The sequence below is a fragment of the Saccopteryx leptura genome, chromosome 13 (assembly GCF_036850995.1).
Source record: "Saccopteryx leptura isolate mSacLep1 chromosome 13, mSacLep1_pri_phased_curated, whole genome shotgun sequence".
Classification (NCBI taxonomy): Eukaryota; Metazoa; Chordata; class Mammalia; order Chiroptera; family Emballonuridae; genus Saccopteryx; species Saccopteryx leptura.
In genome coordinates this window covers 40,805,798-40,833,742 of record NC_089515.1, presented here as the reverse complement: position 1 = coordinate 40,833,742, position 27,945 = coordinate 40,805,798, and the positions used below count along the sequence as shown (strand labels likewise).

General features: G+C 47.2%; 1 protein-coding gene across 1 annotated transcript in view; it reads right to left on the bottom strand.

Annotated features, from left to right (window-relative positions):
- LOC136384641 (ADAMTS-like protein 3) overlaps window positions 1-27,945 on the bottom strand; it is a 248,229-nt gene that overhangs the window by 189,353 nt on the left and 30,931 nt on the right. Inside the window, exon 3 of the mRNA XM_066355073.1 lies at window positions 22,576-22,695. Within this exon, the coding sequence (XP_066211170.1) occupies window positions 22,576-22,695 (120 nt within the window). The remainder of the gene's footprint in view (window positions 1-22,575; window positions 22,696-27,945) is intronic.

Sequence of the window (27,945 nt, the reverse complement as noted above, 5' to 3'; positions counted from 1 at the left end):
TTTCACTCATGTGAAATTCAGGATCACGCACTCTGTTTTATGAAGTATGAGTACTATCGACAAACTAAAGGATATTTTAAAATAAAGTCATCCCCTGTAAATTTAGAGAAACACCATTTTGTCCAAACCGTGAGATAGCTTCCATCAGACAAAGCTCGGCGAGTATGGCACAACTGTTTGAAAGATTTGCAGTAAGCCTGACCTGTGGTGGCGCAGTGGGCTGAAGTATCGACCTGGAATGCCGAGGTCACCAGTCCGAAATCCCGGGCACATGTGGGAGTTGATGCTTCCTGCTCCTCTCCCCTTCTCCATCTCTCTCTCTCTCTCTCTCTCTCTCTCTCTCTCTCTCTCTCTCTCTCTCTCCCCCCTCTAAAGTGAGTAAAGTCTTTAAAAATTAAAAAAAAGAAAAGAAAATGAAAGATTTGCAGTAAAATGTGGCACACAGCAGAGTGAGTTGTTTCCCAAATCTCTAGACCCGCACACTGTCTCTGGTGAATCAAGATGATATTAAATTCCACCCACAGAATGTGTGCAGCCCACAAAAACGTCCAAGTGCCGTGAACTTAGCACCAGGCCCCAATTTCCAATCACACCTAGAAGCGACTCCGTCACTCCCCACCAAGGTCAGCACCCATGTGGAAGACACCCATGCCTAAGTCCCTCATCCCACGGAGACAGCTGTCCTCTCCACTTATTTCTGCTCTGTCAACACCTCCACCATGGCGTCCCCTTAAGATTAGTTCGGTTCATTTGCCTCCCCTGCTGAGTCGGGGGCTCGCAGCAAACAGAAGCTGTCCTGTTACTCATTTCACCCCCACAAGCTATCTGGCTGAAGGGCAGATTCAGTGCATTTTTGTCCAGAAGAGTTGAAGGAGACATTTTACATCACACCTCCCATTTTCCTCTTGCAAGTACACCCAGCCAGTAAATTTAACGAAACACACAAAAAATGGTTAAGATGTGGCAGGTTGTAATAAATGCCAGCGCAGGAATTCCAGAAACGTGTGTTTCCCCAAAACAATGAAGCATTGTGCTCTCTCCAAAGGCCATCACTTACCCAGTCCGTTCTGACAGATTCCAATGAACCAAATGTCATGTATGACAATATCCATTACCTGTGCTCACAGTATCCATTACCTGTCCGAGTGACACCATCTCCTAAACTGGCAGTTTCTAAAGGAACTTACTCCTTTAACACACACAAAAAAAGACCAGCAGGCACATGTGATGTTCTGTTGGAAATCTCGTCCTACACAAGAAGCAGAAAGATAATCTAGCACAAAGAGAAGTCCATAAATTCCACGAAACGTCAATGGAATAAAACGAATGGGTTTATGGAATATAATCAACTGGTTAAAACAGAGCTGCTATTGTTTTTACAGATTCTAATATGTTTCTAATCCAAACTCATTAATAAATGTAAAAGCAATAGCTCAGGTATATACATCATTGCCCATTATTCTTCAAACAGAATAGAATTTTCTGGGAAAAATCTATTTTTAAGAAATAACACTGATTCTAACCTGTTCATTTAAATCCCATGTATGCTTTGGTCTGACCAAGAAGTGTAGTAGATGGGTGAAATATACAATATACAGTGATGACTCATTGATCGGACACCAGTCAGGAAATGAGTTCTTCTCCCGGAAATGAACGGTTCTCCCTTCAGCATACCACTTTCAGTTTAACTCTTTTTAAATGGAAAGAATCCATCACAGCCTTTAAGGAAGAGACCTGGAAAATAAATCTAACACCTTCTCTGTGCTCGGCTACATTTCTGGAAATTCCCATCCCTATAAACGCCATGAGTCAGTCTGCTGTGACGCTCCATGCTGTAGCCTCTGGGCTTTGGGGTCCACGGGGCTGGCTTCTGCTCTGCTGTGAAGCTGTACTGTGGCTCTTCTTTCTGTAATATATTCTGATCAGAGCTCTACTCTTTTTAAATATTTTATTTATTGATTTTAGTGAGAGAGGAAGGAAGAGAGAGAGAGAAAGGAGCATCGATCTGTTCCTGTACGTGCTGTGACCAAGGATTGAACTGGCAACCTCTGCGCTTCAGGACAACGCTCTAACCCACTGAGCCACCCAGCCAGCGCATGCTGTGGTTTCTTTTACACTCATCTCCAACCAGCTCCTGCCCTCCTCCCCCACCCCTTGCCCAGGCCCAGGCCCAGGAGGAGCCTCCAGCCTCAGCCCTCCTCAGGTTACCTCCTAGGTTTTGGGTGTCACTTCTGATTCCACCCTGTAGGTGGTATTCCTGGAGTTTTGCCTGTAAAATGGATTGGTTGGGTGCATCCTAGGTGACTAGTGCTCTTGGTCTTAGCAACTAACACCGTCTCTGGGCAGTCTGTATTCATAAGTGACTCAGTATCTTCTATAATGTTTCATGCCTTTCTGTAAATAAGATTTTTTATTTCAGTTTTTAGACGTTATCCATCCCTTAAAGAAAAACAGTTAGGACCTGCAGGTTACCTCCACTAGGTTACCTGCTCTGTGACAACTCTGTCCTTGAGAGATTAAAGGAAAAACCATAGTCCTAGGTGATCTTTTTCAAATTGAGCTCCACAGAAGCGCAGTATTTACTCCCAGTGAATTTTTAATGCAGACTATCCATTTCAGAAATACTCTGAAAAATTAAGCATATTATGGCATATCTGAGGGTAGGGACACCCTACATCCAAATGAGATCCCTACTCCCTTTTGTATTTGTGTTGACGATTGTTTTCAAGTTGATCACCCAGAGTGACTGGGTTTGACGTTCAAGGCAATCCTTCTCTCATGCTAGGCTGCGAGTTCTCAGGTTTGAGTGTTATTGTAGGGGAACATTGCTAGGGGTTTCCCTGCCCAAATCAAACATCTCCAACCTCAATTCTTCGTACCTTCTTAATCACAAAAATTATTCTATTAAAGAATTTAACATGAGCCATTTTTTTTTTTTTTTTTTTTTTTTACAGAGACAGAGAATGAGTCAGAGAGAGGGATAGACAGGGACAGACAGACAGGAATGGAGAGAGATGAGAAGCATCAATCATTAGTTTTTCATTGCACGTTGCAACACCTTAGTTGTTCATTGATTGCTTTCTCATATGTGCCTTGACCGTGGGCCTTCAGCAGACCAAGTAACCCCTTGCTCGAGCCAGTGACCTTGGGTCCAAGCTGGTGAGCTTTGCTCAAACCAGATGAGTCTGCACTCAAGCTGGCGACCTCAGGGTCTCAAACCTGGGTCCTTCCGCATCCCAGTCCGACGCTCTATCCACTGTGCCACCTCCTGGTCAGGCTAACATGAGCCATTTTAATGAGTTAAATTATGGTTTCTTTTTTCTTTTCTTTCTTTTTCTTTTTTAAGTGAAAGGAGGGGAGATAGGGAGGCAGACTCCTGTATGTGCCCCAACTAGGATCCATCCAACAGCCCCCATCTAGGGCCAATGCTCAGACCAACCAAGCTATCCTCAGCACTTGGGGCTGATGCTCCAATGAACTGAGCCACTGACTGTGGGAGGGGAAGAGAGAGAAGGGGGAGAGTAGGGAGGAAGAGAAGCAGATGGTCGTTTCCCATGTTTGCCCTGACCAGAAATCAATCCCAGGACATCCATACACCATGCTGATGCTCTATCCATTGAGCATCCAATGAGTCAGGAACTTGATAAACATTTCAAACCTTCTAAGTAGTCAAACTCTTCATTTTCTATTCATTGTAAGCTTCTCCATCAGAAATATTTCTCATAGTCTTTTTATGATTTTTATAGTCTTTTTATGATTTTTATGGTTTATTTTTTATTTAACTCTTCAATCCATCTAGAATTTTTTTTTTGGCATATGGTACAGATTTAAATTAATTTTCTCTAAATAATTAACCAGTAGTCCTAATACTACTTATTGGATATATTAAATGTTTATCTTAACTGAAGCACTTGAGGTTATAGGTTTACCTCTCAACATAAATTTGTTACATTATAATTTTTTGACATAGTCTCATTTTTATTTCCTACAAAGTAATTATTTCTCATTTCCTCCCTGATCAATATTGCTTTAGAAAAACAGAATATTTAAAATTTCTAAGTGTTTATAGATATTTGCTTTAAATGTATTCTCTTACTGTTTGTTTGGATTACTTAGACTCAGAGAATAGAATCTGTATTAACCTCCACATCTTAATTTTTTTATTTCTGCATTTCCTAAATTCTCTTTTTTTTAATTAGAATGTACTACACCTTAGAGTCAACATGTTCATTCAGTGATATTTTTGGAATTTTTTTCACAAAAGCATTTAGTAAATCACTGTTGTCTTACAGAATTTTTGTCATGTCTTCTTCTCTACCAGCTGATGTCTTTGCTCTTTTTTTTTTTTTTTTTACAGAGACAGAGAGTGAGTCAGAGAGAGGGATAGACAGGAACGGAGAGAGATGAGAAGCATCAATCATTAGTTTTTCATTGCGCGTTGCAATACCTTAGTTGTTCATTGATTGCTTTCTCATATGTGCCTTGACCGCGGGCCTTCAGCAGACCAAGTAGCTCCTTGCTGGAGCCAGCGACCTTGGGTTCAAGCTAGTGGGCTTTTTGCTCAAACCAGATGAGCCTGCGCTCAAGCTGGTGACCTCGGGGTCTCGAACCTGGTCCTCTGCATCCCAGTCCGACGCTCTATCCACTGCGCCACCGCCTGGTCAGGCTCTTTGCTCATTTTTGAGGACACGGTGGGCTCTCTGAGGTCTGTGTAATAGCCACCATCTCCTCCTCATGACTTTGCTTCCCTGCCCTTTTTCTCTGTTTCTGAACTTCTGATATTTGTTTTCCCAGGGTCAGTTTTCTGCTGAATCCAGAATGCTTGGTACCCCTGCACCTTGACTTCATTTACACGACGCCTCCCCTTCTCCAGGCTCGGCTCAGCTCTGCCTGCTGTGCCACCTGATGGTCCAGGCCAGTCTCACAGAGACGTCCTCTCAGAAACAAGTCAGGTCCTTGTAAATCTATTCTGCAGGGAGGGAACATCTAACTAAGAGTGTTTAGAGAACTGGAGGTCCCCTCCTCTCACACTGCAGAACATTTTATAGGTTCCATGATGTCCCTTGTTTAGACTTCTTTTTATTATTATTATTTAAGTTGATTTTAGAGAGTGAAGAAAGGAGAAAGAGAGAGAGAAAAACATCAGTTTGTTGTTGCACCTATTATGAATTCATTGGTTGACTCCTGTGTTTACTCTGACCAGGGAGCAAACCTGCAACCTTGGTGTATCAGGACAATGCTCAAACCAGCCAGGGCTAGACTTCTTTAAAGAGATTAATCTATCTAGAATTTAGAATTGGATTATAATGGAACAGGAGTTGAATGGAGTGGAGGATGCTGGGGGGGGGGGGTCTCTTGGGGAAAGTCACCTTATTCACCCCTATTCTTGACTAAGAGCTCTCTGCGTCTGAAACACCAGTGTGTGCCCATGGGACAACATGACCATGAAGTCCACCACCAATAAATGCCCACGACCGTGAAGACCACCAGGTGTTCTATGGCACTGCTGGCCCCATGACTCTGGTTGTTTCTATTTTTTTTTTTTTTTTTTTTGTATTTTTCTGAAGCTGGAAATGGGGAGAGACAGTCAGACAGACTCCCGCATGCACCCGACTGGGATCCACCCAGCACGCACACCAGGGGCGACGCTCTGCCCACCAAGGGGCGATGCTCTGCCCCTCCGGGGCGTCGCTCTGTTGCGACCAGAGCCACTCCAGCGCCTGGGGCAGAGGCCAAGGAGCCATCCCCAGCGCCCGGGCTATCTTTGCTCCAATGGAGCCTCAGCTGCGGGAGGGGAAGAGAGAGGCAAAGAGGAAGGAGAGGGGGAGGGGTGGAGAAGCAGATGGGCGCTTCTCCTGTGTGCCCTGGCAGGGAATCGAACCCGGGACTTCTGCACGCCAGGCTGACGCTCTACCACTGAGCCAACCGGCCAGGGCTTTGGTTGTTTCTAATATTTCCAGCACTGATGTAGACAGCACAGCCACACCAGGTCACAAATGGCAGACAAAACAGAACATCAGGGCAACAACCTCTGTCAGCCAAGTGTCCCAATCCCAGGGAGTGGTGACTTCACCAACTTAAAAAGTATCTATGTTGCTTCTCAGTGAATTCTAACATTAAAAAATTAAAATATAAAAACTGCTAACTACACTGCACAGGAAAATAAAATGATTTGCTATGCTCATCATCTTAACCTAGGAAAGAACAGAATGTATTTTGCATTTATTTTTTTAGGCCGCTTCCTCTGATATTCTACAACAAAACTTGGCAGGTTTTAATGAAGTTTGTTTTTTTTTTAACTTAAAAACTATGAGTGGGCTATTTTAAGGCTGACAACTAAGAAGAAAATATGCTTTTAAAACCTTTTGGTGAAAGGTTTACACCAAGTTCATGACATTATAAACCCAGGTCTTCAATGAGTTGAACTTGGGACACATCTAATGTGCTAAGAACACTGGCTTATAATGGGGCAGGAAATTCAGCCTCTTCAAGTTAGACACAGAATAGACTCTTGTGAAACATGCTCATGTCAGCACAGTTCTACTGCCAACAGCAAGGCACACACTGTCTTTAGTTTAGTGCTCAGCATAGCTGGTCAGACTGTGATGCCCACCGACACAGACTAACCCTTGTGAACGCTGGCATCCAAAATGCCTTTGTCGCTCATCTCTAAATAACTTTCTTTATTTTTATTTAGATTCATTTATTGATTTTTTTTTTTTAGAGAGGAGGGGGAGGAGAGAGAGAGAGAGAGAGAGAGAGAGAGAGAAAGAGAGGGAGAGAGAGGGAGAGAGAGAGAGAGAGAGAGAGAGAGAGAGAGAAAGGAAGAGGGGAGGAGCGGGAAGCATCAACTCACAGCAGCTGATTCTCGCATGTGCCTTGACCGGGCAAGCCGAGGGCTGCGAACCGGCGATGTCACCCACCAAGTCAATACTTCTCAAACATGTTCCAGCGCCAGAATGTATACAACACCACAGATGCTTTTACAAAGCATAAAATACTGTAACACTGAGTCCCATGGAATGTTCTATGCCCGTGCGATACTAATAAATTACACAGTATCTCACTGAACCTCTGATTTTGGACTAAATCAAAACCTATTTTAAATTGCATTTTATTGCAGCAAAGAGGACAGGGGACAAACATTTCAGAACTATCTCTAGAAGAAAGATCTTATTGCAAAATGTTTTACTGCCAATTAATTTTTTTCCTGTGAATTTAATATTTTTAAAAAGTTTTTTTTATTTATTTTTATTATTTTTTTTTAGAAAGGCAGGGAGAGAAAAACAGGAACATCAAGCTGCTCCTGTATGTGCCCTGACCAGGGATTGAACCAGTACCTCTGTGCTCCGGGATGATAGTCCAACCAACTGCAACCAACTGAGCTAACCAGACAGGGCTTTTTTTTTTTTTTTTTTTTTTTTTTAGAGAGACAGAGAGAGGGGGGGAGTGAGAAGGGAGGGTGGAGGTGAGGGGAAGCATTCATCTGTTGTTCCATTCAGTCGTGCATTCATTGGTCGCCTCCCGTGTGTGCCCTGACCAGAAATGGGATCCACAACCTTGTCATTTCAGCACGATGCTCTTAACAGACTGAGCTAACCGGCCTTGCCAATATTTTTAAAATTTGATATCATTTTTGTTTAAGATAAAATACCTCCAGATTTTTTACAGATAACTCAGAGGGTTTTTACTTAATTTCTTGTCTCTACATCTGTGTCTCCTCTCTCCCACACCAAGAGCCTGGGTTCTCAGAACACCAGAAACAAAAACTTAGATTATCACCTGTGGCCCTGGCCACACAGGCTGGTTCAGTCGTAGAGCTCAGCCTGGTGTGTGGATGTTCTGGGTCTGATTCCTAGTCAGGGAACACAGGAGAAGCACTCATCTGCTTCTCTACCCTCCCCCCTCTCACTTCTCTCTCCCTCTCTCTCTCCCACTCCTGCAACCATGGCTCAATTGAAGCAAGTTGATCCTGGATGCTGAGGATGGCTCCATGGCCTCTGCCTCAGGTGTTAAGAAGAGCTTGGTTGCCGAGCAATGGTACAACACCCCAGATGGGCAAGAGCATCGTCCCCCAGTGGGCTTGCTGGGTGGATCCCTATTTGGGGCGTATGCAGGAGTATGTCTGTCTGTCTCCCTTCCTCTCACTGAATTTAAAAAAATAAAATAAAAAGATTATCACCTGTGTATTGGTCATCTACCTAACTCCACACCACAAAGCACTATCAGAAGAGCACTGCCCATTCTACCATCAATAATACAATTACTCTAAAATGTGCTATAATTTTATTTTTAGTTCTTTTTGTCTTTGGATGTCTCCACCTACAGTTAAATTAATTTGTGTTATAGTCACTTGGTGTTATTATTCTGTGTAGTTAATGCCATCAACTAAAAACACAATTTTTTTGGGGGGGGAGTGTTACTTTTATTTCTGACCTTTAGTGATTAGACATTTTTAATCTATTTTGTTTACAATTCTGTAAAATATTTGCATGGTTCCAAAGTCAAGGTAGAAGCAGGTGTATACAAAACAGCTTGGCTTCCGTCCCTCTCATCTACACCTTAGTATCCCCCCCCCTCTTTTTTTTTCAATTCTTCACATATTTCATCCCACCTTGTACAGGGCCTGCTCATCTTCTCTTGTCAATTTCAGTGTCTGCCCTGCTGAAGCAAGCAGGGAGAAGTGTTTTTGAGGAGTAGTCATAATTATAACACACGTGCGATATCTGACCCAGTTCCTGTACATGGAAGTTGCTTAATAAAGGGCAGCTATAATCTTAAGTCTTCCCTGAAAAAGCAAAACCTCTCTTCTCCAGTTTTCAAGACTGGAATTTCAGGCCTTACTTTGGATATAATCCTATTTCGTATCCCACACCCTCACACACCCCACACAGTGCAACCCCTGGTACGGCACACAGACCCAGTCAGTAGCTACTGAGACCAGTCATTCACTGGCTGGGTCTGAATGAATGAATGGTGCTCCTGAAGCCCACAGCTGCTGCGAACACAGACTGCAAATGCAAATGACCTCAGCCCAGGTCATTATAATCTTTCATGAAAACAGCATGTTTGGGATTAGGTTTTTCCATAGAGCATAGCTATATACTTAATGCACACATATATTTAATGTGTCATACACATTTTAATGTAGCAGAAACCTAATACAAAAGCAAAGCTCTGAGTCAAAATACTTGACTTTTCCTAATTAGAAAGAAAAATTCGCTCAACCATTTTGAACTTTGCAGAATTAAAGAGCTGTCAGCCTTAAATTCCCAAGGAAGGGATTAAGAGAAGGACTTGTCCACACATGTTGCAGGTAGAGAGTAAAAAATAGAAATGAATACGCATATATACAGACAGTCTCCTGGTTATGAACGAGATAGGTTCTGCAGGTTTGTTCTTTTTTTTTTTTTTTTTTTTTGTATTTTTCTGAAGTTGGAAACGGGGAGGCAGTCAGACTCCCACATGCGCCCGACCAGGATCCACCCGGCATGCCCACCAGGGGGCGATGCTCTGCCCATCTGGGGCATCGCTCTGCCACAACCAGAGCCATTCTAGCGCCTGGGGCAGAGGCCAAGGAGCCATCCCCAGCGCCCGGGCCATCTTTTTGCTCCAATGGAGCCTCAGCTGCGGGAGGGGAAGAGAGAGACAGAGAGGAAGGAGAGGGGGAGGGGTGGAGAAGCAGATGGGTGCTTCTCCTGTGTGCCCTGGCCGGGAATTGAACTCGGGACTTCCGCACGCCAGGCCGACGCTCTACCACTGAGCCAACCAGCCAGGGCTGCAGGTTTGTTTCTTAAGTTGAATCTGTATGGAAGTTGGAACAGGTACATTCACCTATTATGCAACTTAGACAGATGTTTGTCTTAATATATATTTATTTTTACCTCTCTATGCACATAAATAATTGAACATTTTCTTTTTATTTTTTTAAGATTTTATTTATTGATTTTAGAGAGAGGAGAGAGAAAGGTAGGGTAGGAACAGGAAGCAGCAACTTGTAGTAGTTGCTTCTCATAAGTACCTTGACCGGGCAAGCCCAGGGTTTCGAACCAGTGACCTCAGCACCCCAGGTTAATGCTTTATCCACTGTGCCATCACAGGTCAGGACTTGAACATTCTCAAATACAACCTTAAACATTCTTGGATGATGCAGAAGATGATGGACTTGTTGGAGAGGATGTGACTGGTGTTTGAGAGTCAGGGTCTGATTCTGCCACTGGGCTCAGTTGCCTGAAGCAAAGCATCAGGGGAGGTTTGTACAGACCTTTTCTTCTTCTCAACATAAATGGCCCTGTAGCATCTCAGGTCTTCGGTGACTGCACGGTAAACTTTGGTGAATCTCTCTGTGTCAGGATCTTGCCCCTCTAACTTTGCCATTCCTGCTTCAATGAGACAAAACACATCAGCTAACTCTTTTGCAGAAAACTTTTTTGGCTCTGGAGTTTCTGGGTCCTTGTTTTCTTCTCTAAATGCTGTCTTCTGCTGCTCTAGTTCCATAAGGTCTTCATTGGTTAGTTCTTTGCCATGGGAGTCGAGGGACTCTATGGTATCATTTTCACTGAGGTCCAACTGCAGTTGATTACCAACAGCCCATATGGTGCTCCATTCGTAAGTACGAGTTGTACGTAAATTGGATGTTTGTAACTTGGGGACTTAGTGTATAGCGAAGTCTCACAGGCTCACTCTAGAATTGCTCTTACCCCAGACAAAGAGAGAAGGCGCCCAATTGCGTGCGCAGTTATAAAACGTAGATGAATCCTTGGGGCCATAAGCCGGGGTGCTCTCTAAAGAGCAGGAGGAAACCACTCTGGGCTGAGACCTTCCCCAAACTGGGAAGTGCAGGGAGCACAGACATTCAGTGAAGAGCTTGGCATGTCCAGGGCCTGACACAGTTTGGCGAGATCAAGAAGGGCCTGAGCTCAGCTTGGCGAGAGCACAAGGCACTCAGAGCAATGTGGATGAGGAAACACAGGGAACCGGACCAGCTACATGGGGTCTTGAGACACTTCAAGTGAAGAAACAAAGGGGACCCATTGAAAGTTTCTGACAAAAGACACACCTTCAGCAAACAAATGTTCATTGTGCATTTACTAGGCACCAGGTCAGGGAGTACAGCTGACACTCTAGTGATAAAAAGACCCAGCAGTCCCTGCTCCTAAGGAGCTCAGAACCCAGTGGATGAGTCAGGGGAGAAAATGAGTCCTGTGCCAGGAGCAGAGGACAGGGAATTAATGTGAGGACCTTGAGGGAGGGAGGGAGGGAGGGAGGGAGGGAGGGAGGGAGGGAGGGAGAGAGGGAAGACTTGAAGAAGTATGCCACTAAATCCAGATCTGGGAAGGGAGGTGCACGTTATGTTACGTACATTCACTTTTCCATAACTCGCATGTACTTCTATAAGCAGCCACAGGGTCTCAACTTTTAGAAGTGGAAACCTGCCTGAGACAATTGTGTATCTGTGCATGTGCGGGAATGCGGACGTAACGGGAACGGTTTCTGGAAAGAGGCAATAATCAAAGCCATCGGTCACTGTCATGAGCTGTCACTGATGACCCTGGGACATGAGGCTCAGCAGAAAATGCTCCAGACCTCAGATCCTGGGTCACGTTTTCTCGAAATGGGTCAGGAGGCAGCATCCCATAGGGTCTGCTGTTTGTATAAATAAGTCACCGAGACGAGTGATCACAAGGAATTCAAACTGATCCAGTGCGCTCTCTCAACACCTTCACCTGACCCACTCACCTCACTCCCATCCCCATCCCCCACGAGGGTTACAGGCAGAAAATGCTGTGAGAAAACTATCTCCAGGGCACCACAGGAAGGAAGGAAGCCCGTGTCATCTTGCCTGGGTAGGACATGAAGGTGAGGACGGTGTCAGGGGACGTCCCCGTAGAAGTACTAACTGAGCTGCAGGGTGAACAAGGATCCCACAGAGATGGCGGAGAGTGGACAAGATAAAAAAGGGATGTCCGCCTGACTAGGCGGTGGCGCAGTGGAAAGAGCGTTGGACTAGGATGCAGAGGACCCAGGTTCCAGACCCTGAGGTCGCCAGCTTGAGCACGGGCTCATCTGGTTTGAGCAACAGCCCACCAGCTTGGACCCAAGGTCGCTGGCTCCAACGAGGGGCTCCTCGGTCTGCTGAAGGCCCACGGTCAAGGCACATATGAGAAAGCAATCAATGAACAACTAAGGTGCTGCAACACGCAATGAAAAACTAATGATTGATGCTTCTCATCTCTCTCTGTTCCTGTCTGTCTGTCCCTGTCTATCCCTCTCTCTGTCTCTGGAAAAAAAAAAAAAAAAGGGATGTCCTAGGACCGGGGCAGTCTGTACACAGCCGCAGCCGGACAGGAGCCCAATGAAAGCACACATAAATGCTTGTTATCATACCAGGCGTGGAATCCACTGGACGTCAATGCTGACATGGTCCAAGTGGGTCACCCTGGACAGGTACACATCTGTCCCCTACCTGACCTCAGAATGTCTTGCCTGGCACAGTAGCCACAACACCCAGACCACAGGGTCAGTGACTTTTAGTAACCCCCGCCCAAGAGTGGACAGTCAAGGCTAGGCCAGAAAGTTGGGTGACCAAGCACCTCGGTTTGCCTGGACTAGGTCAGTCCCAAGGAAACTGGGACAGTTGGACACCTTACAAATGTTTACGTGCGCCTTGTGTTAAGAATATTATAAAAAGGAACGACAGAAAGGAGCACAAGAGACACTGTCAGGGTTCTCCACGTGGCCCCCGCACACCCACGGCAGAGCCATTTCCCCCTGTCTGGAAGAACTTTCAAGAATTCTTCAGCTCCCAAAGTCCAGACCCAAGAAAACATGTTCCGGAGCAACTAAAGCCTGAGCACGAGCAGACGAGTGTCCACAGCGGCCGCAAGGCCTCGTGGAGCCCGAGCCCGTCAGGGGCCTCTCTGCAAACCGTGCCTACCTTTCTGCGATACAGGCCAGAATCGGTCCAGCAAAATGAAACCCTTCCAAACTGCCAACGAGCCAATGAAAACACAATGCTTAAAATTCCTCATGAGCCTGACCTGTGGTAGCGCAGTGGATAAAGCGTCAACCTGGAAACACTGAGGTCGCCGGTTCAAAACCCTGGGCTTGCCTGGTCAAGGCACATATGGGAGTTGATGCTTCCTGCTCCTCCCCCTTCTCTCTCTCTCTCTCTCTCTCTCTCTCTCTCTCTCTCTCTCCCCCTCCTCTCTAAAATGAATAAAAAAAAATTTCCTCATGATAGGGAACCAGTCCTTGATGGCCTCTGCGTCTAGTCCTCGCCACACCAACGTGGGGAGGAGCAGCCAAGCCTGTTCCTGCCAGCACGCTCCCTCTCGCCCGGCCAGCAAGCCAACTCACCTTTGGTTTTGTTGCTCTGTTAATCGGTTTTTCTTTCTTGTTTACAGAGGAATAAGAGGCTTTATCCAGGGCTCACCTGGCGTTACTCCCCATCCTCACAGCAAGCCTGCATGACCAATCTGTCCCAAGCCCTGTGTTTTCCTGAGGCAACAGACGCTAATCCAACCCTGCACGATGCCTGCACAGGACAGACCAAAACAGAACTCGAGCCTGGCATTCATCTAAGGGAAACACGCTCAGCGGCGTGGAGGACAGGAGAGCCCACTCACTTCCTCTTATCCAGGGATGGAAGGTGACAGCGGCACTACTCAAAGGGACCTGGACTCGGCCTCAAGCAGGGGCGGAGCAGGGACTGGCGAGGTCACAGAGAAGGGGTGTCTGATGCAGCCACCGGGGCTCTGCCAGGATGGGACCCGACTCTTGGCGTCCTGACCACAGTGAGAGATGGTCTTGAACTTCCCCCACCGCTGCATCCCCCATTCAACTTATCTGGTAAAAGTAATTATTTTAAAGATCACATAGCTGGCCCTGGCCAGTTTGCTCAGTGGTAGAGCATCAGCCTGGCACACGGATGTCTGGGGTTTGATTCCCCATCAGAGCACACAGGAGAAGCAATCATCTGCTTCTCCCCCCTCCCCCCTCCCCCTTCACTCTCTCTCCCCCCCCCCCCCCCTTCCCCTTCTGCAGCAATGGTTCAATCAGTTCAAGTGCATTGGTCCCAGGTGCTGAGGATAGCTCTGTGGAGCCTCTCTGCCCCAGGCACTAAAAATAGCTCAGTTGTATCTGCCCCGAATGGGCAGAACATCAGTCCTAGGTGGTGGTTGCTGGATGGATTCTGGTCGGGTGCAGGCAGGAATCTGCCTCTGTATTCTCCTCCTCTCACTTGGAGAATAAAATAAAATTTTAAAAAATCACATAGCACCCCAAAAATGAGCCAGGGAAGACAGCCTTAGAGGAAGAAGCTGTCTGCACAGTTCAAAAGCCAGATATTGCATCTCCATCCACAGACCCAATTCTTTCATACTTGAGAAAGAACTGATTTTGCGAAAAGCTCAGTGACAACACAATGCAGAGTTCACACGTGCCAAGGTCAATTGAGATAGCGTGTACCGTTCCACCAGCAATGTCCATGCATTTGCTATATGTGTACCTGAATAAGGAACAGACTACAGATTATTCCAACTAATGTGCTCTTGTCTCCTAACAGACCATGAGCTCGCTTTCTCATTAGATCGCGAAATCTTTGAAATATTTAAGAAACATAACTGCATTTGACCAAGATTACTCACCAACAAAGGAATGAACTATTCAAACTCAAATGGCTTGCTGCTTAAAAACATCACCCACACGGGCCAGAAACAACACGGGAAGAGCGTCCTGTGCGGCGGCCACATGAGTGGCTCGATTCGGTCGGTAAAAAAAGACGACAGTACTTTACAGATTTGAGGGCTGTGTCCATCTTCCTTCTCTAGCAATTTCCGAAGTTGGTATATACTTCTCAACTTCAAAACTATTACATAAATAACTTGGAAACGTGGAGTGATACATCAGAGGCCTGCCAAAAAGTTTAACCACAATGAAACTCCCAGCCAAGGCATTCATAAAAAATTCGGAGAAGTTACTTTGAGAGAGATGTCCTCGCAGCAAACAGATTTCTTCTCCTTAGAAAGAACGCGTAAATCACCAGTTAAAGAAGAGACCAGAAAAAATTAGGTCTGTCATAATAGCATAAGGAAAAAGACATTTAAAAGAGGTTTAGAAACGAGCCTACCCAGAGACTTCCTCAGTATCTTCTTGTGACTACGAGTATTAAAAATTCATTCAAACATTTCTCTCATACTTTTCCTTCCCGCAGATTACAAGTAAAAATGTCTTAACTGAGGGTAAAGGACGGGCTCTTGGCTTGGCAGCTGCCCGGCTGTGTGAGCCCAGGTAAGACACTGTTCCTCTCTGGGGCTCAGGCTTCTCACCTGAAAAAACAGAGTTCCTGAACTTTCGTCCAACTCTGCCGTACTGCAATTCCAGACGTCTGTCAGGGCCACACACCCAGCCCTTTGCTTCCCTGGCAGAGGAAACAGTAAAGAAAATACGAACAGGAGAGAGAAGTTTTTAAATGAGAAGTCACACAGGCAGGCAGTCAACCGTGTCCAAGGAAGAGAAGAGTCAATTATGGCTCCACCGATGATGTCATGAGGCTGAGGATTTTTACAAACACAGAATTTTACAAATAGAATGATTTACACAAAATTCTGCATTCGGGAAAGTAACTGAAATTGTTAACAAGAGTGTCCATCTAAGGGGAAAGGGACGCAGTGGGAGCAGATAACTAGAAGTCAGCTTGCAAGAGCTAAAACGAGTAGAAAGAAAGCATTAAAAACAATGATGGATCAGAGTATTAATAACAGCAATTTTAGTTTGGAAAAAAAGATAGAATCTACTTAAAAGATATAAAACAAATGCTGTATTATTCAGGGACTCCTCACCTGGAGTCTGCAGACAGGGGAGAAGGAATGATGGGTATGGACAGGTATGAAAAGGACTTCTGCAACATGAAATCAAGGTGGTTCTCTTCTGAACGGCTTATGTGAGAATTTACCGCAGGTTAATTTTAGAAAAGACGGGACCCACCGCTAACTGAACACCCAGTCTTGTCCCACAAACATGGAATCCAAGTTATTAATGTTTCTTCTGCCTTTTGGTGCCTCTGTAGCCTAAAGGTGGCAAGGAACATATTACACCAATGTGTACACACATAAAGACAATCATGGGCCATTAAAAATTTTACTCAATCATTAATTTCAAGGTGCCCTTTATCCTACTGTGCCCGCCAATGAGGAGGGAGCATGTTACAGTCAATCCACAAAGTCTGGGAAGACACACCTGCTGTATTTCCCTGCATCCCACAAATGCTAAAAAAATTAAACAATAAAAAACAAAAATTAAAAAATATTTGTGAAAAACAATGAGTTTTTCTAACTTTCTTTCTTCTGATTTCAAACTGTGAAACACTAAGCCTGGAACAGGTATTAAGTCAGTCTACATAATAATTTATGAGATCCCACATTTCGAACTTGAGTAAGTTGAAGGTAAGGATGGAAAGACACCCACCCCGCCTTCCCTAAAAAGAGACCAAGGCTGAATGGCTGGGCAGCTCTCAGCAGGGACTCCCAGCGATGGGAGGAAGAACACACTGCAGAGCTCAAGACCGCTGCCTAGAACCAGTGACACTCCGCTGTTTGCCTACACACGGGTCCTTTGTGGGACAGAGCTCCAAAACCACCATGAGGAATAACAAAAGAATGTACCCCAGCGCCTGGCTGACCAACAAGTCTTTTGACCACAGGCGCCTTAGTGAGTCGTCGCAAACTAACCCACGCTTACTACCTCGTGAGGCCGATACAACCCGTGTGAGGGCGCCTTTCTTCCAGGGATACGCCCACCAAATGGGAAGTCGGGGCCATTTTAATTTCAGCTACTGTGTTTTTGCCCAGACATGGAAAAAAATGTCATTTCTATCGTGATAATAATTATGCTGACGAATGCTATCAGCATCATTAATTCTAAATTCCCAGAGGAGTTAAGAATGAGCTGATGAAATAGTCCATTAATGTTAAATCACTCCCTGTGGTTGACTAAGATCTCCAAAGCTCTACCTATGACAACAGTGGACTCAAGAGTTTTCAGGATACGTGACCATTGGCTAGGCGAGTCTTCTGAGTAAGGCGGCGGGACAGGTCTCAGAACAAGGGCCTGAGGTTTGGAGGGGAATGGTCTTAGTTTTACACATCGCCCTCTGGGTGTCCTTGAATAAGTCAGAGCCTCCGTTTTCCTGACTTGAGAAACGAGGCCTGTGAGCCAGAGCCTCGCCCAGCTGTAAAAGTCTATGATTCTCCAAGTAATAGTTTGCTGTGTTGCTGGCAAGATCGCTGCGACAATCAGAATGATCCAATTAACACTAGACCAAGTGGAAGGTCCTATGTGTGGTCCTGAAAAGGAGGCCACTTTAGAGCAGAAGGAATTCAGATCTCAAAATCCAGCCACTCTGTTTTGTCAAAACAGATGAAGAACTGAAGGTCAAAGATGCTGAAGAAGGCAGAGGAGGGCTGTGTGCCCCGACCCACCCGCTACCCAGCTGGCTGCAGACGGCTTTCCTCTCTGGAAGCTGCTTCGGCCCCTGTACAACCCACACTGTGCCTTCTATGCGACTCATTAAACACAGCCCCCACCACCGCTGGGCTTCAACCAGCCTCTGGACTACCAGTTTCCAGACACCTAATCCAGGAGCCTTTTGAAGTGTGACCTAGAAGTCTTCATGAAGTCACCAGGATAAAGCACTTGAAGAGGTCCAACGAGGCTCATTAAAGAGGGCAAATGTCTACACAACATCCATTTTATCAGATGAGCATTTCACAGATAGGAAAACCCTAAGGTACCCAGTCCTGACCCAACAACTTCAGGGACCAGACTGCATGCTCAAGAGCCTAAGCACTTCGTCACGTTGGCGTCAGGTCCCTGCAGGGACAGCACAGGCACTGACCACACAGACCTGCACCTATTTCTGGCGATGGAACGCCTGCTGCTGGGGACTAATAAAGGCTGCGCGGGCAGACAGCCCACAGCCCTCTCAGGCTGGGCTCTTCAGAGGGACCGTCCTGAAAACCCTGCACAACCTGGGAGGTCCCATGCAGGGGCCATGCTTCATGCCACTTAATAGGCTGCAGTTTGTTCCAATATGAGTCAATATGTTCCAAAGAATACAACTGACAGACATTAAGCCCTAAATTACGCTGGATCCTACAATTTGGTTGAATCTCAGACATAATGATGTGTGAAAGCAGCCAGACACCAATGAGTATGTGCTGTATGGTTCCACTTCTTTTTTTTTTTTTTTTTTTTAGATTTTATTATTCATTTTAGAGAGAGGAGGCAGAGAGAGAGAGAAAGAGAGAGAGAGAGAAGAGGGGAGAAGCAGAAAGCATCAACTCCCATATGTGCCTTGACCAGGCAACCCGGGGTTTCAAACCAGCGACCTCAGTGTTCCAGGTCGATGCTTTTATCCACTGTGCCACCACAGGTCAGGCATCTTCTTTTTTTTTTTTAATTTAAGTGAGAGGAGGGGAGATTGACTCCAGCATACGCCCCAATCAGGATCCACTTGGCAACTCTTGTCTGCAGCTGATGCTCTGCCCATCTGGGGCCCAAACTCGCAACTGAGCTATTTTTAGCACCTGAGGCAGAGGCTCCATGGAGCCATCCTTAGCATCTGGAGCTGACACAATCAAATCAATTGAGCCATGGCTGCGGGAAAAGAGAGAGAGAGAAAGAGAGAGAGCGAGAAGGGGAGTGGGAGGGGAGGAGAAGCAGATAATCGCTTCTCCTATGTGCCCTGACCGCGAATAAAACCCGGAACTTCCACATGCGGTCAATGCACTACCACCGAGCCAACCAGCGAAGGCAGGTTCCACTTCTATAAAATAAAACTAGAAGACCAATCTATAGCAGTGATGGAAGTCAGAATGGTGGTTGCATCGTAGGTGGGGGGGGGGGGTGGCCTGGAAGGGGGCACCAGGAGCTTCCTGGGGGGCTAGAAATGTTTAATTTCTTGATCTGGGTGGGGTTATGCAGGTGTAAAAAGATTTAATTATTCAACAAGTTCTACCTACACCATATGCACATTTTTCCTCAATAAAAAAATCATTAAAAATATTGTGTGAGGTCCTGTAACGTACCTGGAAAATGTTTCTTCATTTGTTTAGCATAAGGATATCTGAGAGTCTCTTAATTGAGTCTTTACAAAGATTAGTTGTAACAGGAGCTAGATTAAGTGCTTATATGCACCAGGCCCCCACGTGGGGAGATGTATAAATTATATGTATCATCTCCTTTAATCCTTAAAACATTTCCAGGGGGTAAATACCACCTATAGCTCCATTTCACAGATGAGGCCACTGAGGTACAGAGAAGTGAAGCGACTTGTTCTACATTACATAGCAAGTGAAGTGTCAGAATTGGGTGAGCCCAAAGGAGTGACTCCAGAGGCTACGTTCTTAATTAGTCTTAGTATTTTATCACACAATGTAGGATGAGGAGATTTTTTTTTTTCCTATTTGGTCCATCCTGTCTTTTTCCCAGCACCTGAGACATTCTTAATAGTACAATGCACTCTGCACACTTGGCACTGAGGGGAAAAAGAGTCAAGACTTGGGAGACGGGCTAACAGCCTCCAGCTGATTATTCTTGAGGTTTGTTCCGGAGAGGTCCCTAGTTTGGTACGAGAGCCTATTTCCGTCACCCTGAGTAGCACAGAGTAGGCGCCGAGAGCCTATTTCCGTCACCCTGAGTAGCACAGAGTAGGCGCCGAGAGCCTATTTCTGTCACCCTGAGTAGCACAGAGTAGACGTCGAGAGCCTATTTCCTTCACCCTGAGTAGCACAGAGTAGGCGCCGAGAGCCTATTTCCGTCACCCTGAGTAGCACAGAGTAGGCGCCGAGAGCCTATTTCCTTCACCCTGAGTAGCACAGAGTAGGCGCCGAGAGCCCATTTCCTTCACCCTGAGTAGCACAGAGTAGGCGCCGTTATTGATGTGTCAGTGCTGGACCTCATTCCTTTCCCTTCACAGAAACAGCACAGTGGGGGCAAGACAGACCATGGCCCGTGCTGTTCCCCCGGCGTCTGCCACACTGTGTCCAAGGACAGTGTCCCAGCATGGCACACACTTCCAAGACCTGCTTTAGGTCTTTTGAAAAGACCAGAGGGGCTTATTCTTTCCCCTCTTTTTCTGGCTTTTATACCTTTCTTACATTAAACTCAATGTCTCTGCAGGACCTGGAGAAGGCATTAACCACGCTTTAATTACAAACACATAGCTTTTGATTTTCTAAACACCCTCTTTCCTCAATTGGTTTCCCTGAAGTTTGCATATAAAAACCCATTAGGTCATTGATTTCTCGATTAAAAGGAGCCATAAATTATAGGTTCTCTCAAAATCTTTTGTGGAGAAGGGAAGAAAGCAACTTAAGTATAGGCCCTACTAGCCACTGGCCCAAGTGCCCGTCCAAGTTCCGTGTGTGAAGATAGTTACCCCCCCACCCCTGCTCCCACAATAACTATCTATGCACTTGCTTTTCAAGTAATTTAAAAAAATGATGGAATGCTGAAATTTTTTCCCTTTTCCAAGTAAGAGGAGGGGAGACAGAGAGACAGACTCCCACATAAGCCCCGACTAGAATTCACTCTGTGACCTCAGTCTGGGGCTGATGCTCTGCCCATGTGGGGCCATGCTCTACTGAGCTATTTTTAGCACCTGAGGCAGAGGCTCCACAGAGCCATCCATCCTCAGCACCCAGGGCCAATATACTCAAACTAATTAAGCCATGGCTGTGGGAGGTGAAGAAAGAGAAAGAGAGAAGGGGATGGGGAGGGGTAAAGAAACAGATGATTGTTTCTCCTGTGTGCTCTGACCAGGAATTGAACCCATGACATCCAGACCCCAAGACAACACTCTACAACCGAGCCAATGGGCCAGGGCCTAAAATTTTTAATTAAAAAAAAAAAAAAAAAAAGGTCTCATACCACCCCTTCCCCTGACTACCTGGGTAGAACCCTAACCCTGCCCATAGCTGGGTCCTCAGGTCCACAGCCTGCCCCTCACACCAACCCGTTCCAGGGCTCAATGTATCAAGTTCAGGTCACTCAGCCCAGCCTGGAGGACCAAAATTAATGGGGTTTCCCTCCTGAACTGGGACACAGAGTGCAGGCAGCAGATGCTTCCAACTGGCCACTGTGTCCTGTTCTCCAACCTCCATCAGCCCATTCTCCTACCTAAGATTTTAACCCATTTATGCCAGAGGTTGAAATATTTGAAGTTCAGTTCTTCGAAACTTTTCTGCAAATTCACATTGCTTTTTGACAAGCTTCCAGCACGCCAGTATCTGCAGCAATAACTGATTCTGTGTACCACGTGACAACATGTACCCTCAGGAGGCAGACAGGCATGAAAAATCAGACCTCGGCTCTGACCTTGAGCAGTAGGATAGAAATAACTCCCATGTCACTATCGTTCCAATAACGGAATATGAGGCATACAGGGGTTAAGAGTCCTCCCCACCCAGCTCCAGACAGTCCCACAGCCGGGTCTCCCTCTCTGTTGTCACATCCTTACACCCACCTGTGCTGGCCGACTGACTCGTCCACAGCAGATCCAGCTGAGGAATACCTTGCACTGCTAGCCGGCCCTGCCTAACTCAAGCCAGAACTTGCTGTGCCTGACCATGCAGGTGAGGCCATAGTCCCTGGCTTATCTCCCTCCACCCATCACGGGCCGGAGAAGATATTCGATCCCTGGAGCTGTCAAGGTCCACCAGACCCATCAAAGTCCCTTGTCACCTTAAAATCCAACCCCAATGGCTCTTCTGCCCCATGAATTCAGGCCCTACCTGCTTGAAACCTCCGCATTTAGCAAAGTTGACATTCTTTGTCTCAAACAAGTTCTGAGTGACTTCAAAGATAGGTACAGTCAACACGTGTACAGCGTTGCTCAGGAATCAGCGGACATTGTGAGAAGAAAGGTATTAGGGTCCCAAGTGCCCAGTGTCTGCGCCTCGCTGCACACAGCCTTGTTCTCCAGCTGGCTGGCCTTTGTGGAGTGACGTAACACACGCATGCACACACTCACACAAAGGCACGATTACTTTGTTCCTTTCTGGAAAACAGGTATAACAAGAAAAAAACAAGTTTGGTGCTGGTCAAAGCTAAGAGAGCAAAGCTAAAATGAATGAATTGTCATATATATATTTTTTAATTTTTTTACTTATTAGTGTTTTAGAGAGAGAAAGTTTTAAAAACATCAATTTGTTGTTTCATTTATTTATGCATTCATTGGTTGATTCTGTGTCCTGCCTAGGGATCAAACCTGCAACCCTGGTATATCAGGATGATGGTCTAACCCACTGAGCTACCCAGCCAGGGTTATCATATATTTTTGGTGAGAACAAGAAACAGTGACTCTCAAGTCAATGTCCTAACCAGCACAAGAACCACACACTGTGTAGGGAATTATATCCAAGCATCCTGGGATCCAACCAGGCTTTCAGGGGTCTCTGGTACCAGTTATGCCAACAGGAAAATAGAATTCTTTTGAAGTTATTTCTGAGAAACTGCTTCCTGCCCATTAGCGAATGGCAAAGCCTAAGGGAGGCTCTTTCACAAGGTTCTTACCTGGTCGTCATAGCGATAGGTGAGGAACTGCTCCCCTGTTGTATCTTCCAGGAAACTCCCCTGGGGGGAGAGTGCAAACTCGGGAAGGAAGTAGGCCCCCGGAGACGTCTCTGCGGCGGTCTGAAAGGCAAGACGGCCTGGTTACAAATAAGACCCCAGCCAGGACCCCTGACCCGCGACCCCTAAATGGCTGATTCCACAGGAACCCACCCACTGAAGGAGGTACCAAGAAAAACAACATGTCCTCTCTTGGCAAAGGCCGATGTGAGCCATACCAGGTATTGATGCTGAGGCACAGAGAGATCGGGACGTCACCCTGGCCCACCTCATATCGGCACACATAGTGTTTATTCCCTGACACCCACCTGCCCCTCCCACACCTGCTGGCGTGTCAGCCTCCACGTAGCCAACATGCTTAAATTCGATGGGAGGTGTCCTCTGTCGCGCTGCCTCCCTGTGCGGGAGCCTGTCTGCCTCGGAATCCTGCCCTGACGCCCTGCAGCCTCTACCTGAATACCTTTTGTGACGGGCGCTCGCTCTCTCCCAAGGCAACAGGGAATCTAGCAAGCTCACAGATACCACACTAGTCTGAAGTGGTGGTGCCTTGCTCCCCAGCTGAGCAGGAGGTGCCCTGGCCAACGACACCCTCTCATCATCCTCTCCTCAACACCCCCTCACCAGAACACACATTCTAAGTGGGACTCGGGAGCCTGAGCAGTGTGAGCTCTGAGTCACAGGACCAGAGAACAAGAAGGCAGGTGACTGAGACAGTCGAGTCCCGCTCCGGTCCCCGCAGTCCCTTCCGTAGTCAGGCAACAGAGTCAATGGACACCTTTGGCAGAACAAGCTGGGAAAGGAGAAAACCCAAGTTCATTGAGCCTCCACTGTGAGCGAGGAGTTGTGAAAACTGTCTCGTCTTGTCCTCACAACTCCCTCATGAGGCGGGGGCCAGTCACGTGTGAAGAAGCCTAGGCATAGGCGATCAGGTCACTTTTACTAGGGACACACAGACGCCCTGCCGCTGAGTTCAAGGTCACTGCCATTCCATTTACTTCTTCGGGAAAACCAAGCTCCCCCTGGGGAGTGACGGCGTAGTTCACTCTGGCTTCGGAAAGCAAGCATCATGCCGGTGACTGGCAGCAAAGAATGCGCACTGACGTTCTCACCGGATTGGAGATAACTTCCTAAATGTCAGGTGGCATGCGACTCTTCACAGGACAAGGTGACCAGAAAGGGCAGGGCCCTTGAGAAGCAGAAGCTGAAGGGAAGGGAGGGGGCAGGAGGCCAGACCAAGAAGTGTGCGGTCTTCCTCAGGCACGGGTCCAGGGCCCCAGCGAGAAGCTGCCGGCACGCATCATCCTCCCAGCCACTGTCCACAGCTGCTGAGGCACCAGGGACAGGGGCAGGAGGAGGAGTCCAGATGGCCCCTCCAGGGACCATGAATCCGAGAGTGGGGATGCAGCTGTCTCCCCCCCCCCCCCCCCGCACCGCCAACCCCTCCCCTCCAACAAAAGGCTTTGACTTTGGCAGGAGGAAGTAAATACGGGATGGCAATTCAAGGACAAGAGTTCAGTGTCCCTGGGCTTAAGAATGCCTATTGGCCCTGGCCGGTTGGCTCAGTGGTAGAGCGTCGGCCTGGCGTGAGGGGGACCCGGGTTCGATTCCCGGCCAGGGCACACAGGAGAGGCACCCATTTGCTTCTCTACCCCTCCCTCCTTCCTCTCTGTCTCTCTCTTCCCCTCCCGCAGCCAAGGCTCCATTGGAGCAGAGATGGCCCAGGCGCTGGGGATGGCTCCTTGGCCTCTGCCCCAGGCGCTAGAGTGGCTCTGGTCGCGGCAGAGCGACGCCCCGGAGGGGCAGAGCATCGCCCCCTGGTGGGCAGAGCGTCGCCCCTGGTGGGTGTGCCGGGTGGATCCCGGTCGGGTGCATGTGGGAGTCTATCTGACTGTCTCTCCCTGTTTCCAGCTTCAGAAAAATACAAAAAAAAAAAAAAAAGAATGCCTATTGAGGCTGTGCACGAGGTTTGGCTGATATAATGGGAGGAGAGAGAATTGAGGAGAAGCAAACAGTAGGGAATAGGACCCAATATCCATCAAAAGTAAAGCAGTCACCTGTTAAAAAAAAAAAACCAATACAGGTCCTGGCCAGTTGGTTCAGTGGACAGAGTGTTGGTCTGGTCTATGGACGTCCCAGGTTCAATTCCCAGACAGGCACACAGGAGAAGCAACGATCTACTTCTCTTCCCGTCCCTCTCTCCCTTCTCTCTTTCTTCCCCTCCTATTGCCAGTGGCTCGATTGGTTCCAGTGTCAGCCTGAGCACTAAGGATAGCTCAATTGGTCTGAGCATGTCAGTCTCAGGTGCTAAAAGTAGGTTGGTTAATTTGAGCATCAGCCCCAGACAGGGTTGCCAGGTGGATCCCTGTTAGGGTGAAAGCAGAAGTCTGTCTCACTGTCTCCTCCTCTCACTTAAAAAAAAATACAATGTGATTCCCACTGAAATTTAATAAGCTAGTTTAAACACTTCTCCCAGCTTGGTCTGAGCTCAACACATGGGACATTCATCTCTCTCCAGAGTGAGAACACAGCCAAACACCACACCACTAACCTCCGCAGGCTTGCGGTCAACAAAGGCCACTAAGTCTCTTTCCTACATGCCACTGCTGAGCTATGTCTCTGCAGTCTAGACAGAGAGCGAGCTGCCCTGTTCCCTGTCACCCACACTCTGAGGATCTGGCCCATCGTTCCAGCCTGTCAAGACTCGTTTTGGGTCCTGACTCCATCGACCAACGCACACATCACTCTACTTACTTCATGTCACTCCAAAATCGAGCAGCACGCATCCTTGTCCCAGCCACAAACACTGAATGGAAATAGGGCTGGGACCTGGGCCCTTTCCCAGGCCAAGAAAAGCCTGTCTCTAGGCCCATGGTGGCTTCCCCCAATTAGAGCCCTCATTTCAGATGTCCCATGTTGACCAATAGGGATCCAAGAACCATGCAGTCAGAGGCTTATGCAGTGACTCAGACAATGCATGGGCATGAGGTGATACACAGCTGATCTGAGATGCCCACAGATCTTGACAGGGCGGGACAGAAGCTAAACACTAAGGAGGCCAAACCTTGGGCCCCCACGGCAGCCGTCTTCCCCATGATACCAGCGCTGCGCAGAGGATTTGCAAGGCCCTGTCAGGAACGGTCGTGCAGTCTCTATTAACTGCCAAGGCCTGCAGGGGAGAGTTCAGAATCTGACAGGATGTAGGGACCACTCCTGCAGGGGGAAGCTCCCACGTGACAATGTTCGATGACTCCGGAAGTGTGTTTCTCAAGTAAGTCAGGCCGAAACTCCTGCTCTGGGGACAGGCTGCAAGGACGACATTCTCTGGAGAGTCTCAAGGGGTTGTACCTCCTGGCCTGGATGGCACAGAGGACTTTACAGTTTGCACCTTCCAAAGTTCAGGAGGGACAATCAAATTAACAAGGACTATTTAAACTCAGCACACCAAGCACGTTTTTGTTCCTAAAAATAGAACAGGCACTTTGCCCAGCTGGTAGTGGTGTAGTGGATAGAGCCCTGGGCGACTGAGACTGCCAGTCTGAAACCCCAAGTCGCTGGCTTGAGTGAGAGATCATTGACACGATCCCAAAGTCGCTGGCTTGAGCCCAAGGGTCACTGGCTTGAGCAAGGGGTCAGGGGCTTGGCTGGAGGCTCCCAGTCAAAGCACGTATGAGAAGCAATCAATGAACAACTAAAGTGACAGCATTACAAGCTGATGTTTCTCATCTCTCTCCCTTCTTAACAATCCCACCACCTCCCCCCCCCAAAAAAAAAATCAAAAAGTATAATGTGAGTTTTGTTTACTGACCCTGAAATGAAGGTTTGAAAAAACAATTCCAAATCACTTTGGTTTTTCAAATAGGATGTCATCATTCCAAGACTTTTCAGAGTCTTAAGTGTCCCCAAACTCCCTGATTAAATATAAAATAAGTTTTCTTTGGCGGAGTTTGAAGGGTGGGTTGAAAGAAAATTGGTTTTCACTTCTTTTTTCCTGAGTTTTTAAAAAACAAAGGCTAAGGATTTAAGATCTGTCCTCTTTCTCTCCCATCAGCTAATTAATACATTCTGAAACCATTGGGCCAAAAGTCCTAACATTTGAATAAATGTGTGAGTACACCTCAGCCAAAACACCATGTAGTTTCAAACTTCAATGTTACTCCGGGTCCCATTTTCGAAAGAAATGCGAGCAGTGATCCCTCCGAGTCCCTCCCGGAGGAAGAGGCGCCTCGGGCTACACGTGTTCAGGATGGGCTGCTATGCCTTGAACTTACCACATTCAGACTCTTAGCCAACTGGAATCTGGTTCTGATAAACGTCACTCACAACACTATTCCTCCTTCTGCCACTAAACACATACCCTCTCTCAAATTTTCTCTTTCTCTCCCCCTCCTTCCTCTTCTTGTGCATGCGCACGCACGCACGCTGAGGGCAATCAGTGATAAGATCCCACTGGCACCGATTTCTCCCTTCCGACTCCTGAAAGGAAAAAGCCCGAAAAAGGAGTCCCTCACACTTGTCCACATGGTGCCCTCAGCAACGCCCAGATCTGGCTTGCACAGAAGACGTTCCATGAAGACTTTTCTTTCCTGCAACGACCAGCAGAGGCGCCCCTGGACCCCCCGCCCGAGCCCCGCGCACCGATGTCTGAACAGTCTCCTCAGCACGTTAAGACCAAGGCGCTCTGGCTGAAAACCAAGCTGGCATTCACACGGGTTATTTTAAAACTTGACTATGACTTTGAACTAGGAGAGGAAAGCCAGCCTTTCCCTGCTGATAGACCAGCACAGACGCTCTTTCTCTGAAGCCCACCCCCACCCCAAAGTATTTTATTGGAGTCTGTTTTTCAAGGCCTTGAAGCCAGCCAACCCATTAGAAGCAGACGCGGTGAGCAAATGAGCAAAATGTCACATGGAAATAACTCTACCTTAAACTACCTCCGTGAAGAAGTGGAAATCATATTCCATGAACAGGGGGCTCTTTGGGTCAGCTCAAATCTTACCAGGTTGTAGTTCCTTACCCCTCTCTTTGCTTCCTCGTCCCCTCCACCGCTCCTGGCCTGGTCACGCGGGTCAGGGCTCCTGCCGTCCCCGCTGTTCAGCGCAGACAGCCAAGATGGCTTATTTGAGGGACAAGAGCGCTCTTGCCGGTGAGAGGAAGTGTGTGTGAGAACCGCCAGGGAAGAGGGGGGGAGTGAGGTGTTGTCTGGGAGAAACTCTGGGATTCCCTCCCTGGCCGCTGTCAGGAGCTCTGGGTTTAGCGAGGACACTGCCTCAGGCTCCAGTGTGGGCCCTGGAACCCGCACTTTGATCCTAACAT